At 40.7% G+C, this 15,366-nt stretch overlaps 1 protein-coding gene across 2 annotated transcripts in view; it reads left to right on the top strand.

Moving 5' to 3' along the window:
• The window catches only part of Dnmbp (dynamin binding protein), a 70,272-nt gene that overhangs the window by 36,485 nt on the left and 18,421 nt on the right, over positions 1-15,366 (top strand). For both annotated transcript variants that reach the window (XM_010638531.1, XM_033761315.1), the window contains 5 exons: positions 8,180-8,373; positions 9,364-9,463; positions 13,772-13,919; positions 14,507-14,524; positions 15,103-15,302. In XM_010638531.1, coding sequence (XP_010636833.1) covers positions 8,180-8,373; positions 9,364-9,463; positions 13,772-13,919; positions 14,507-14,524; positions 15,103-15,302 — 660 coding nt within the window. The remainder of the gene's footprint in view (positions 1-8,179; positions 8,374-9,363; positions 9,464-13,771; positions 13,920-14,506; positions 14,525-15,102; positions 15,303-15,366) is intronic.

Here is a 15,366-nt window from a genome sequence, read left to right as displayed (position 1 = left end):
AAAAAAAAAAAAAAAAAAGATCAAAAAATTAAAATGAAGCTTATGACCTTTTTTTTTTTGGTGCCAGGGATTGAATTCAGGACCTTGTGCTTTCAAGGCAGGCGCCAGCACCATTAAGATAAATCCCTGCCCCCTTGTGACTTTAAACTAGAGAAAGTATTAAAGTTTTTAATCTGCTCTCCCATTCCTCTTTGCTTTTAATTTTTAAAATTAAAGGACACAATAAAATAGGCTTTTCCCTTCTTTCACATAATTTCTGCCACAAACTATCCAGAATACTGTTTAATTCTCTGCGTGACACTACACAATTCAATTCTGCCCAAAGGACAGAATTACACTAGGTGGATTTAATAGCAGTCATATGACTACATATCGTTTCGTTCAAATACATCATTGTGTGCAGAGTTATGGTGGGCCAGTTAGGCTGAAAGATTACTTTGAGCTGTGCTTTAAAATTTCCCTGCTTCAGCATTATCCACCATAACCTAGAAATGGAATTCTGTGTCACAGCTCAGGACTTGTGCTTTGGGAAAGACTAGAGGCAGAACAGCCACTAGCCAAAAGCGGATACTGAGCCAGGAAGGCTCAGCTGGGCTCTTCCACTTATGGGCCAGCTCCTCCGGATTTCTGTTCCTGCCTCATCAGTAAGGTGGGGTAACAGTAGGATCATTATGAGGGGTAAAGAAAGTAGTGTTTATAAAGTGCCTAGAGCAGTATTCACTACACCAAGTAAGTGCCTTAGAAATATTTGTTTAAATAAATTTAAAAACTAAATGAAGCCCCCCCATTTTTTGGTACCAGGGATCAAACTCAGGTCCTTGAGTTTGCGAGGCAGTCACTAGAACCACTGGGCTAAATCCCCGGCCCTAAACGAAGCTCCTTCAAAGAAAGGGAAGCAGAAGCCTTCCAGCTCACCATCCAGTAAAGCAAGAGCTGACTGTGTGATTCCAGAAGGAGTGGAAAGCACACTCTACCATAGCTGTCTTCTCTCAGCTCGCTTAAAACTTCAGCAGAGAGGTATCTTAGTTGCCATGACATTTTTCTTAAAGAAATTGCTATCATCTTTTGTGATATTCTGTGTTGAGGGCCTAGGATGCACTCTTGTGAGCTGTGCCCTTGAATTCCATTTCTGGCTTTTGGTGGCTAGGGATGAAGCAGGACAATTTTAAAGCGCAGCTCAGACTAATCTTTCAACCCAATTGGCCCACCATTAACACTGTGCACCATGATGTATTTGAACATAATATTGTATGGCTACATCTGTTAAAACCCACTCTGCATTCTACCCCCAGCCCTGAAAAAAGAAAAAGTACTGTTGGAGCTCAAGTCCCCATTGATCTCAGTCTCTACCCCAATCCTAAGTGCTCAGACCTTTCTCTGAGCACTTACTTGTGATATATACAAATGAGTATGGATGTTTGTAGGTTTTTCTTTCTCTTATTTTTCTTCTCCATTTTTTTCTTTCTGTTCATTTTCTTTCAAAAATGTCATATTGTGTAACTTTCTTTGCCCTCGATACCTTTCAAGTGTAAATGTTTGCAAGATAGGAGGGGGCTCCCGTTGCTGTGATTTACTCTTGTCTGTCTTGGTGTTGGCTATCCTGGGACCTGCCAGCTGAGATCTGCTGCTAGCTGATGGCTTGAGGGTCAGGGACCTACTGTAAAAGGTCTGGAGGGCCGAGGGATTTAGCTCAGTGATGCTCCCGCTTGGTGCAGTGTCCTAAATTCCATCCCCAATACCTACCCCCACAAAAAAACGGCTTGGGTTCCTTCGGCAAAGCCAAGGGATACAGTGAGGACACTCCCTGGCCAGGAGAGGGACTACAAGGAGAGGGCCTGGAAAGCCAAGTGCTGTCCTCTTCACAGTGTTGTTATTGCCAGGTTTGGAGTAGCTTTGCAGTTCTTCCCTGAAAAGGGCATTCCCTCAAAACAGTTTAGGAAGGAGTGTAAAAAGTGAGAGATCATAATCTTCACTTAAAACTTCTGAAGTGAAATTTTGAGGATGTTGGTGTCACCGGCCAGGGTCTGAAGCTATGGTAAGGAACGCCTGTGCGCGCGCACGTGCGCGCGCGCGCGCGCACGCACACACACACACACACACACACACACACACACACCCGGTAGAATTGCAGGTTGGCAGGTTGGTCACAGAAAAGGAATTTCCAGAGTAGTCAGTAAGAGATGCAGGAAGGGTTTTTATTCGGCAGAAATGTTGGGAGTGTGGTGGAAACCCTGGAAAATGTGACCCCTCCCCAGCAAAGATACTAGCCCATTCTACCCAGATGGGCCAAGTTTTGTTGTTGTTTTTTGTTGTTTTGTTTTTTGGGGATTTTTTAATAGGTAATTTGAACATTCTTTAGATTCTCTTGTTGCAAAAAAATGTAATTCATTAAGCTAAAATTATGATTCATAAGCTAAGACACAGTATTCTCATAAAATGTTAAGACATGCCGTGTTTAAGATGATACGTACTTTCCAAACCACAGTGTTCTCCCTATAATAAAAAAGATAGCATAAGACTTTGTTATAGCTACTTATCAAAAGCCACCTGCAAAATAAAAAGCCCCAATATAATGCTTCTGCTTGGCAAGATAATCCCCGCTTCACGTGTAACAGCATAAAAGTTTTGTTCAGATCTAAGATCAGGGTCAGACCACAAAGACTTGTTTCTGGGTTCTGGCCTTACTATTAACAATGAAGTTGTTTTGCTTTGTTTTGTTTACCCACTCCTGAGTCTCTTTAAAGTTCCTTTCTTTACATTTGCCTCAAAACTCTCAGCCTGTTTATTTATCTTAGGATCAGTCAGGTTCCAGCTCTTTACTTTCTCATTTCAACCAATTTATGAACTTTGAATATCCCTGATAAATTCTGGGGGTGATGGGGTCTGGAAGGAAAGGAGCCGTAATTTAGCCAAAGGAATGTTGATATAGATCATCTTAGGTAACCGCCTGGGTCCTGGAAGTTGCAGTCTTCATAAAGTACAAAATGTAGTTATGATTTTGTCTCCTTTCTACCTGTCTTTTGTTTCTTCTACCTCAGGAATAGGAAGACTGCTCAGCGACGCCTGGGTCCGGTAGGGGAGGAGTCCAGTTCCATCCTTTAGCACTACCCCGGGCGTAAGGGCCTGGGTCCCTTAGGGCCGATTCATATGGAAATGGAGGGGGCAGTGCCGACCCGATTCAAAGGGCCGGGGGAGACTCGGGCGCATTCCGGAGCTCTGGGAAGATCCCGCCCGCCGGCCTGCCGACCCTCCCACCCACTCCTCCGCCTGCCCCGGACCCTGGGCACGCAGGTACCTGCTGGGCCACCGGGGACTGGGGGGCGTGCGACTTGAGACCTGGCCCCTAGCGCAGGAGTTTTCCCCACGCGGTACAGCCAGCTTCCCCAAGCAGGGGAAGGCAGGTCTGGTGTTGCTCTTCACCTCTTCAAAGTGTGTGGTAGAGTTGCGGGCAGCTGAGGGTTAACCGATAAAGGACTCCCTTCCTGAGCGCTGTGGGAAATGGACCTGGGGATTAGGCTCTAACTCTGGGAAGAACGCCCTTTGGGCGGCTGGAAGGAGGGGTGGAGCGGTCTACGGCCACCAAAACTCTCTGCAACTAATTGTTTTGTCCTGAAAGTAAACTCGTGCCGCCAGCCCAGCTCCTTAATTAACTCCTGTAGGGCCATACTAGGAAAAAAGAGTTGGTCTGCACTTTTTATTGATGGCTAACTCTGGGCCTCAGTTTCCTCTACGTGCCTGCTCATTCCCAGCTTTTGTTGTTCTCACAGAATTTGAGACTGTGCACAGGACATTTTTCTGCGCGGTGCATTTTTACCTTCATGTGGTGCAGACGGTGATCTCTGGCACACTGTGGTTTTGAAAAGGAGTTACCTTTTGTTGAGACATTACCTTGCTTGATTCCCTCAACAACTCTGCAAAGCAGGTATCATTTTTCCTCATTTTACAGATGAGGAAATTGAGGCCCAGAGGTAAACTTTTCCAGGGCTTCCCAGCTAAGTGGTGAAGAAGTGCGAGACTCAAAACCCGTTCCCACTGTAGCTTGCTAAGGGTGATGGCCACTTTCTCTCACTTGGTGTCCCACACACTAAAGTTTTATTTACTTACATATTTATTTGGGATGTTGGGGATGGAACCCAGACACTCAGGCGTACTAGACAACTGTTAAATCCCCAGCCTAAGTTTTAGATGAGACTATTTTCTTAGCATGTATGTGAAACAAAAGCCAGGTATTTTTTTTTTTAACTTGACCTAATACTGTATTTGAAAACTCGCTTTGAGTGTTAATTATATTTGTGGAGTCTGAAGTGTTTCAGAAACACTTGGGTTTTGTTAAAACTGCAGATACCCAGGTTCATCAAATAGGATCTGATTTGAAGAATCAGATTCCCAAGAAAAATATCCCACAGGGTTTGTGTTTTAAAGATTTTAAAGGCTGTTCAAGAGTTTATAAATCGCGTCTGTAAAAAAAGACATGTTGACAGTTTGGGAGAATTGTTATTATTTATTTTTCTTGCTTGTAATATAAAAATTTTTGTTTTTTCATAAAGACTACTGGCTTCTGATTGATAAGTGCTTGCTGGTATTTTGTGTTTTCAATTAGTGTTGTTATGGTTTGTATCTCGATGTCCCCCCAAAGCCTCATGCGGTCATGGGTGGGAGAGGTGGCTGGATCTGGAGCCTGAGACACTGGAATTGATTCATGGTGCAGTGCTAGGCTCAAGGGCACTAGGATTAAGGCTGTGAGTGCTACCACCCTAAGTAGTCTGAGTAAGACAAAAAAGGGCAGAAAGAACACTGTTAAATTCTCTTGTTGCTTTGCTACTGTCTGCCATTAATTGTTGTCCCTCTGCCACCCTCCCTGGAGCCAACTGATTAAAGGCTGAAACCTCTATAAACTGTAAGCCAAATAAACCTTTCTCCCTTAACTTTGGGTGTCTGGGTATTTTGTCTCAGCAGTGAGAGAAAAGTAATGTAATTAATAGCACTTTGATTTCTGGGAGGAAATATTTTCCAGGGAATCTTTAAGGTTTGAAGCAAATAAATCCCTGCCTTTTCTAGTTGAAATTTTAGGCTATGGAAGCAAAATGATGCAGGATTAAGTACATAGGATTTGGATTTAAATATATTTAGGTTAGCCTGGGATTTAGCTCAGTGGTTCTGCTGCCTGCCTTGCAAGCGCAATTATCCGAGTTTGATCCCCATACCCCCACAAAAGAAATTTAGGTTGTAATTCCACAATTGCTATTATTTGCTGTAGAACGTCAGACAAGTTGGTCTGCCTCAAAGCCTGTGTTTTCTGACATATCAAGTGGGAATCATAATAGCTACTTTAAAGTTCTGATGTGAATATTGAATTAATTTAGGGATATAGTCCTAAATACCTCACATGTGGTAGGAATTCAGTAAATGTTCTCCTTTTCCAGAGTTTTCTAGTATTGTATTAAAAATTAGTTTCTTTCTCAACTTGACACTAATGAGGTTATATTTGGGACTAAGAACCTGTTGCTCATTGGGAAAGCCCTGGTTCCACCCCTGGCACTGCAATAAGTAAATTATATATGTGTTACAATTAATTTAGAATTGTAATTTAGCACTGTAATGAAATGACAGTTATGATTCCTGTGTTATTGGTGGCATGAAATTTGCCATGTACTCTACCAAAAAAAAATTCAAGAAAGATATTTTTCTTTTATGCCTCTTTGCATTTTTAGTGCTCGGGAGGCTGGGGCATGAAGATCTCTCTGAGTTCAAGGCTGGTTTGGGCTGCATAGTGAGTTCAAGACTAGTCTGGACTACACAGCAAGACCCTATCTCAAAAACAAAACAAAACAAAACAAAAAAACCCACAAAAACAAGATGAATTTTAAATTACACATTTGTGACTGCTGTACTGTGTAAGGGTTTCTGTGATGTTTTCAGACATGACATTTGGAAGCACATGATACTTGTCCTTTAGCAGTGGTGTTGATTACTGGGGTCATGGTGTCATCCATTTCTTTATATATATATATTTGGGAATATATATCTCCTAATCACCACTCAGCCCCACCAATAACACAGGAATCAGCTATTGATTTGTACCTGAACCAAATTTTACTCTATTTGGGTTGACATAAGACAGAGCCTTTTGCACCCATTTGTTTATTAATTTATGTATTATGAGTAGGAACTTATATGGATGCTTCTTTTGTTCAGTGAATTATAGTCCCTTGCTGTGTTTATTGCACTTACTTAGATACTCAAGTTGTGCCCGATCCCAGACCAGTGCTATGCTGCACCCATCCTGTGTGTGAGCACTTGCTTGATTTCTTCCACAGGATGTTTCAGGATCATCTGTAATCGTCCCTGCGTCAACCCTGAGATCAGCCATTTTTCCAAAGAACTCTGCTTCCTTTCAGTGAAGAAGGGTTTCTAGAAACCAGAATCTGGGTTGCATTCTTTTTTCAACTTTGAAAAAATTCCTAAATCCTCAGAGAAGGGGCAACGGGGAAGCTTTATGGAGAATAAAATCTGTTGTGAAAAATTAGCTCTCGTGATTTTTCTTGTAATTGTACTTAGTCTTAAGGGATTTGAAGGAAACTAGTACTGTAGTGATTGCTTGTTTCACTGTTGAATTTTTCTTGATTTTTTTTTTTTTTGAGCTCTTAATGCTCATTTTATTATTGGTACCAGGGATCAAACTTGGGACCTTGTACTTGTGAGGCAGGCGGCGCAACCACTGAGCTAAGTCCCCGGCCCTTGATGTTCATTTTAAATGAGCGCATGCTCTGCCATCTTCATAAATAATTTCTCATCCTGCGTGTGTAACAGATAATTGTAAGAGCCAATGACAACATATATATTTGTATTTATTTTTAGAACCATATAGTCTCCTGCTGAGTTTCTTTTAATTGATGAATTTCAAATTCATAGCATTTTGTATCTGTCTCCTGGGGCATATGAAGTAACAAAATCCACTGTAAGTCTTGATTAATGCTTTGATAGGGAGACTAATCAGTTTTTATATATATAAAACCATTGTAGTGACTGGAAAACGATAGGACCTACCATCACTCAGATCTCAGCTGGATGATTCCTAATTCTTGTCTTCCTCTTAGCACTATTATGTATCCCCATATACATGTATTCTTTTTAATGTGCTGTGAAGTTTTTAAATTTTCTAGCTTGTGTTCTGCAGATGGGAAACAGTTTATATCTGGTTAGGTGAAAAAACTATTCTATTTGTTGTTTGTTTGTTTTGAGACAGTCACACTATGTAGTTCAGTCTGGCCTTAAATTCACTATGTAGTCTAGGATGGTCTTGAACTTGCAGTGATCCTGCTGCCTCAGCCTCCTGAGTGCTGGGATTGCAGGCACACCTAACCATGCCTACCTGCCCAGTTGCCAAGTGAAAACAGTTCTTGATAAGGCCCTACTCCTTTTAACCCCTGTGCACAGAGCTTGCAGATACAGTACTGATTCATTCTGTTAAAACAAACCAGCTAAGGCTGGGTATGGTGGCACATTCCTGTAATCTCAACACTGGGGAGGCTGATACAGGAGGACTGGTGTGGGTTTGAGGCCATCCTGGGCTACCTACTGAGTTCAAGGCCAGCCTACTCTATAAAGTGAGACCATGTTTAAAAAAAGAAAAAAAGAGCCAGCTCCTTTGTGTGTGTTGAGGGGTGGGTAACTAGAAATTGAACCCAGAGCCTTCGAATTGAGATACATCCCTAGTCTTTTTTTAATTTTTTATTTTGAGACAGAGTCTCAGTTGCTAAATAGCCCATTCTGGACTTGAACCTGCTTTAGCCTCCCAGAGTGCTGGGATTACAAGTGTGAAACACCATGTTGGCAAGCCAGTTCCTTTTTAGGATAGACTCTCAAAATGGTATTGCATGGGTAGGAGAAGGCTCTTTGCAGGGATGACTTGCTAAGCTTCATATCTGTTTGTTTTCTGGTGGCTGATAATTGGGAGACGTTTGGTTCTCAAGGAATATTTTTTGGCCCAACCTGTTAAAGAGTCCTGCTTTCATACCCAGAGCTGCTGACCATCTCTCTTTTCTTTTATATCTGTTTGTTTTCTGGTGGCTGATAATTGGGAGACGTTTGGTTCTCAAGGAATGTTTTTTGGCCCAACCTGTTAAAGAGTCCTGCTTTCATACCCAGAGCTGCTGACCATCTCTCTTTTCTTTTCTAGAAATAACACTCCTCTCCTCACAGTCTTCATCCCTGGGGGCCCCTTCTGGGTCTGTATCCACTGAAAACCCAGAGCAGAGGATGCTGGAGAAGAGAACCAAGGTGGTAGAAGAACTTCTTCAGACAGAAAGAGACTACATCCGGGATCTAGAGATGTGCATTGAGCGGATCATGGTGCCCCTACAGCAGGCACAGGTGGGAACTATGAGAGACAGCATGATCGCAGATGTAGTCCTTCAGACCTGAAGCATGAGGATGTGGGAGCTTTTACCCCAGAAAATTATCAGGCTTGAAATAAAGGTTGTGAGTGCTGTTGCATTTCTATACTTACAAACTACATTGGTTTCATAGAAATTTTATTAAAGTGGTGGTGGAGGAAGGAGCAGAAAATATTTTGTTAGTCAGCTTTCCTTTGCTGTGACAAAATACCTGAAACAAACTTAAAGGGGCAAATGATTATTTTGGCACATGGTTTCAGAGATTTCAGTCCATGGCTGGCTGGGTCTATTGCTTTTGGGCCTGCGGCAAGGCAGACCGTCATGGTGGGAAGAGCATGGTTCAGCTAAACTGCTTGTCACATGGTTGCTGGGAAGCAAAAAGAACGAAACAAAGAGATCAGGATCCCAGTATTCCCTTCAAGGCACACCTCCAGTGACCTCACTTCCTTCCAGTAGGCCCCCACTTCTCAAAGGTTCCATCATGACCCAATAGTGCCATAGGCTGTTGGGCCTTTAACCCCTGGGCCTTTCTAAATCCAAGTAATCACATAGTTGGGTCAAGGACAAAAGGTGACATTAAAGATAGCACTGGATATTTCTACTGAAAAAACTTGGTGAAGATAAGTTTTTAAAAAATTGACTGTGGGCAATTGTTATACGATCCTTAAAGAAATAATCTAAATATCAGTGGTGTGCCCATTAATTACATATTTACATTCATTTTTTTTTCAGCTTTAATTGAGTTTATTGGTACATTTTAGGGATACAGTACAGTTACATTCATTGTTGGGATCTTGTACCTCTACATGACAGGTCTTGGTTCTCATTTTTCCCCTGTCCCTGCCCTCCCTTCACCCCCTCCTCCCCTCCCCATCTACAAACACTTTATTTCCATCTTTTCATTATCTCACATTTTTTTCTTTTTCTTTTCTTTTTTTACATTCATTTTTATGCTTGTTTCTTTCAGATACCAAACATTGATTTTGAGGGACTTTTTGGAAATATGCAGATGGTGATTAAAGTCTCAAAGCAATTATTAGCTGCCCTGGAAATCAGCGATGCTGTAGGTATGAACTGTTGCCATTTTCTCAGTGCTAGGTGGGGTGGAAGAAGGGGCCTTTCTGATCCTGAGGCTAGTCCGGGATTTTTATTTCAGAAGTTATTTGACCCTGCTTCCCCTTTTATCTCAGCCTACTTTTAGATATAAAGAATGTTAACACTAGAAATTTTAGCTGTCTTACAATACAATAGGATGTTCCCACCCACAATGTACCAAAAGAATATGGTAAAAGTGATGGTGTGTGACTTCCAACATCATGTAATAAAAGACACTGCAGCTCCTGTCCCGGATTTTATCCAGCTCTTGGCTCACGCTACGTAGCTCACAATTCACTTATGTCCATAGAGAAGTTTATATGGCAAGGAACCTAGTCTGAAGAGCTGAGTGAGCTTTCTTGAAGTGAATCCTTAAGGCCCAGAAGATGGCCGGCCAACAGCCCAGCTCAACCTCAACAAGACAACCTCAGTCAGAACCACCCACTAGCCACTAACACTCCTTGGACCAGAGTCTCCCCACAGTTTACCCAGGTGAAAATGAGGGTAAAAACAACATCAGGGTTCTGCTTTCTGAAAATAGGAAATGGCTCTGGGATATGGAGGGACAGTGTAACCATGTTAATGCTTCTTGAGTGTTTAAGATACACTACTCATCCTCTACATAGGCCATTTCCTCTAACAACCCTGTTTTATTTAGGTCTTTAAATCTTATTTTAAAGTGAGGAAACAGACTTAGAAGGAAAGAAATTTGCCCAAGTTCTCATGGCTGGCAATTAATGGAACTGACATTCAAACTCAAGTCATCATGTAAGCTCACACCATTATCCTCTGCCATACAGACTACAATTGTGGGTCTATGCCTTCTGGAATAGTAAGGGCAACTGCCCCCTGGGAGTCTTGCTGTCAGTATAACTAGAGGGACACAGAAGAAACAAACACATTGAGATGACTAGGAAGGCATGATAACTCTGCTTTAATGTAGTCATAAAGCATAAAGCCCAATTTCTAAGATTTTTTTTCAGGCACTTGAAATATGTACTTGCAGATCATTTATTTGAATCATAAGAAATGAGAGTCAGATGATATCTAAAAGGGGTTAATAAGCAAATACCTTGTAATTCTTACTATTTATTACGTGTTGTATTTGAAGCCCTTGGGAGATTTAGTCAGCCACCTTCCCCAAAGTGACTTTTTCCCTTCAGCCCCATTGGTGTCATAAATGAATCTTGGATACCAGCTGATGCTGGCGCAGATTGTTCTGGCAGCGCTTCTACAATAGACAGTGGGAATAGGCTGGCGACATTAGCCAGATGTAGTCAGGGGTCAGCTGACCTCCTGGCCAACACGGTGTCTGACCAGACATTATCTCAGAATGTGGAAAATTATTCCTCTTTCTCATACCTCTGTTCAGTCCAGGTCAGGTGACAGGTGTTTCCTTCATAAAGAGAGTTTAAGCTATATTGTCAGGATCGTCTTTGTTTTCAAGTTTATGAGAAATGTATCTGTGCTGCCATGGACTTGTCTCCTAGAAACGTCTGGTTCAGGGTGCATCATACCACTAGGGGACATAGAGCATCAGCCCTGTGAATTTTCAGGTTGGCCTCGTGGTCATCATTAGTCTTATAGTCACAATATTTCCTTTAGAGTACTTACCTGTACTTATGACAACAAAATTGGACATTAAAACAAAAATCCATATAACCTCACCCTCCTAAAATATGATTTGTGTTTATTTTTTGTTCTTCTTTTTACTTTTTTTGTCTGAAGTCAAGTGAGTTAGGGAACAGGCTGAGATGTGTTAACAGCACATGCAGAAAAAGTATTGGAGGAAGCTCAGCCTTACCTAGAGGGTAGCAGGTTGGGCAGTGATGTGCTTGAAGGAAGGCACCCCTGCACCCCTGCAGTGTACATGCTGCAGGGCCTGAGAAGGCCAAGCAAGGCAAATTAAAAGCTTTGTGAAGCCCCAGATAAAGTTGACAGGAATTACCTAAGCATTGTTTTGAAGTTTGAATTTACTTTAATATATTTTAATTTAACTCATTAATGCATTTACATAGCACAGAATTAGAAAGGTACAAAAAAAATCATTAAATGGAAAGCTACTTATTCTATGTCCCTAGCCACCTAGCTCTAACCAATGTTAGTGTCCTTGAGTCTTCTTCTGAGATAGTATGTTATATACTAACAAGTATATGTATTTTCTCTACCCTGGTTCCTCATTTCACCCTCCCCTGCTTGCTTTTGTTTTGTTTTATTTTTGTGGTGCTGGGAATTAAACACAGGCCTTTTCACATCTTAGGCAAGCGCTCTACCACTAAGTTACATCCCCAGCCCTTCGTCCAATTTTTTTTTTAACTGCGCAAATACAGCATACAGTTCAAATTGTCCTCTCCACAGTGTACCCTCTGAGCAGTTTGTGTAGTCCAAGACTGGAATTTAAGTTCTTTCCCTTTTTTTTTTTTTTGGTACCAGGGATCGAACTCAGGTCCTTGCGCTTGCGAGGCAGGCACCAGAAGCACTGAGCTAAATCCCTGGCCCTGGAATTTATGTTATTTTAAACATAATCCATAAAAACCAGTACGTTTTACATAATGGCCTATGATATGTTTTTGTGTATATGCCTGTGCTTAATTTTACTAAATTCGGTGCTTTCTGATATTTTCTTTCCTCGTTCATCAAAACAGCGATGAGTATGACTCCGGAAGTAGATTTCATGACCCACTTTAGGTTGTGTCCACAGTTTGAAAGATATTGACAGTTAAGGTGTAGCTGTGCTGGTTTGTGACATTGAAGAGCAGCGAATTGAGGAAAGTGAGTGGTAGTGAAATGAATGAATGATGAAGATTCTAAGAATGCTGGTGGGAAATGGGATAGGAAGGAAGCATGTAAGAGGAAAAGGCAGGGAAATACGGGTTTGTAAAAATAAAGATACTGGTGGCTCAGAAATTCCAAATTAGCCCAAAAGATCAAAAAGGAAGCAGCCCCATGGTGACTGTTCAGGTTTGGAGTAGACACAGAAGTGGGACTTCAGTGAGACAGGGCAGCAGGAAATAAGGCTTATGGAAACACATCACGTTCCCCTTACAGAAGGAAGCTGTAATTAAGGAAATAAATTTGACTTACGTAGAACCCAATCTGTGCAAGAATGAGTAATTCCTGAGGACACAATATTAGAACAGAGGCAACGCAGAGGAAGGGCTGGAGTTCCTGAGGGAGGGTGATATCCAGGGAATTGCAAAACAATAGTTACAGGGGAAACAGTAGGATTATGTTTCAAGAAGGAGAGTAAAGATGAGAAGCTTTCTTTTGGGGCTTGGGTGGGACCACTGCAAACTGAACATGGAAGGACCGAAAGGACAAAGGACTAGAGGAAAAATAATGTTAGTAAGTCAGGGATCATTCAGGCAGCAACTCTAAGAGAAATTGTTCTTTAGAGGTTTGCTTAGGAACCGGTTCTGGGTGCCTAATAGGCTAAAGACATGGGACTGTGAGTACATTTCATGGAGTCTATGAACTTGGAGAGGAAAAAAAAAAAAAGATTACATTTTAATTTTTAAAATTTTTTCCTAATTTCTAACTGAAATTTAACATTTATCAAAAGTACAAATATAGAGAACAAACCACAAAATATTACTTGTACCTATGGCTTCAACACAACCAAAGTCATATGTTCATATTACGTTAGGTCATTGCAGGTAAATTTTAGTAATGCTCAGCTAGAAGCAATGATACCAGTTTCTTATATCACTCATCGTACTGCGAAAATATGGTGATAATCAGGCTCATTGTTACATTTTGTTAATTAACACCTTAAAAAATTACACATGTAATTATGTCACAGATTGAGGCTATTTTGCATTAATACATTTCTTAGTACAGTATAGTGAGTTGGATTTATAGTCCTGTGCTTTTAATTTATGCACAACGAAAAAAGAAACCATACTGTAGAAGAATTTCTTCATCCATTGGCCCATTTTCCTGGAGAGTAGAGAGCAAGGGGACCTCTGTTTCTGATCACATATCCACATGGAGGGTCTTGCAAATGCCTTTCTCTGCCTAAATGAGCAGAGCTGCAGGCTCTGTTTTAGGGAGCACGGATGGGTGTGTGTATTTTGAGAAATGAATGCACAGATGACATGGTTCTCTGTATTCTACCTGAACTTATTTTAACTTCAAGTTCTTACATGAAAATTTATTGATTAGTCTCATAGTTTCTTGTAATAAGATTTAACTGATGTTAAAGTTTGACCATGTACTTTGATTTAGGATACTGAGAAGAAAGTTACTGAAAACACTGTATGTTTATGTCCATTCCAAAGGACCCGTGTTTCTTGATCACCGGGATGACCTTGAGGGAACATACAAGGTTTACTGCCAGAATCATGATGAGGCCATTTCACTGCTGGAAGTCTATGAGAAGGATGAAAAGATCCAGAAGCATCTTCAAGACTCTTTGGCAGATCTGAAGTAGGATTTTTGACCACTTCCTTTAATCAGAGCTCTTTAATCTGCCTTTTAGAAATACCTCATGTGTATGTCTAGACTTCTATGATCTCTGTCTTATTATTTTAAATGTAATTAGTTTATTATTATTCATCTGGTCATGTAACTTTCCCTGTTCCCATTATATATTATGGAAATCTTAAGAAGCTTTCTGTTTGTATTTTTGTCCATTTAAATCACTTGTATCTATAGAGATGAAATATTAAGTTAGCATTTTTTAGTTAAGCATCCAGGAAGATAGTCTGGTCCAAATAAGTAGTGCATAGGTGAGAAGAATAACAGTAATTATTCCTGACCATCAGGTGAAATTCTCCTGGTTTTGAAGAAACTAGTTATAAAGATGTAATAGGTGGATGAGTAGATTAAAATAAAGTTAGGTGCTTACTATTTGGGTGCTTTTTAGTAGATGAAATGTGTCACCATTGACATTCGTAAGTTTTTTTTATCCAGTTAGTTGTTGTCTGCCCAATATGTATGTTCTGACAATCTGAATATTAATATGTCATTCCTCTAATATGCTGTTTTATTCCCTCATGTTCCCTGTCTTGTAGGAGCCTGTACAATGAATGGTAAGTCCCCTGGCTACTTGATGTATGAGTTCATTTATTCAGTGAATTTCTCCAAGTCTTTAAAAGGCCAACTTTGTTTTCTTATAGACAGAAAGATAAACTTAGAAGATAAACTTACCCTGATCATGTGGTTTTTTTTTTTATATACCACTTACCATCAAATGACACTTTGTATATTTATTTATTGCCTGTCTCCTCCCATCAGGGCAGGGACTACGTTTAGTCACCATTAAATCCCCAGCACCTAGAATAGTACCTGGCATGTGTCAGGCCCAGTAAATAGTCATGAAACACATAACTTTTTGGTCAGTGATTGACCATTTATATAATGGTGATCCCCTAAGATATTGTAGACATCTTAATCTCTGTTGGTATACTCTGTGATGTTCACACAACAACAAAATCACCTAATAATAATGCATTTCTCAGAACATGGTCCTGTCCTTAAGTGATGCATAACTATATTTGTTGAATAAATAAAGTGTAAAAGAACATAGCTAAATTTAGAAATAACAAATAGTATCCTGAGACCTTCATTTTCAGCAACTGACTAAAGTCTTTTTTGCCTTTTCTTACAGGGGGTGCACCAATTACATTAACCTGGGCTCCTTTCTCATCAAACCTGTACAGAGAGTAATGCGTTACCCACTGTTACTAATGGAGTTGCTGAATTCCACCCCAGAACTCCATCCAGATAAAGTGCCTTTAACCAATGCAGTCCTTGCTGTCAAGGAAATCAATGTTAACATTAATGAATATAAACGTCGAAAGGATCTGGGTAAGAAAAGCATAATTGCTGAAAAGGTGGTATTCCCTGTGAGAAAGCTTTCCTGCTCAAAAGA

This window comes from Fukomys damarensis, unplaced genomic scaffold, assembly GCF_012274545.1.
Source record: "Fukomys damarensis isolate Sample0158 unplaced genomic scaffold, DMR_v1.0_HiC HiC_scaffold_8, whole genome shotgun sequence".
Taxonomy (NCBI): domain Eukaryota; kingdom Metazoa; phylum Chordata; class Mammalia; order Rodentia; family Bathyergidae; genus Fukomys; species Fukomys damarensis.
Note: the sequence above shows the minus strand (reverse complement) of the source record. Positions and strands in the feature narration are given on the sequence as shown.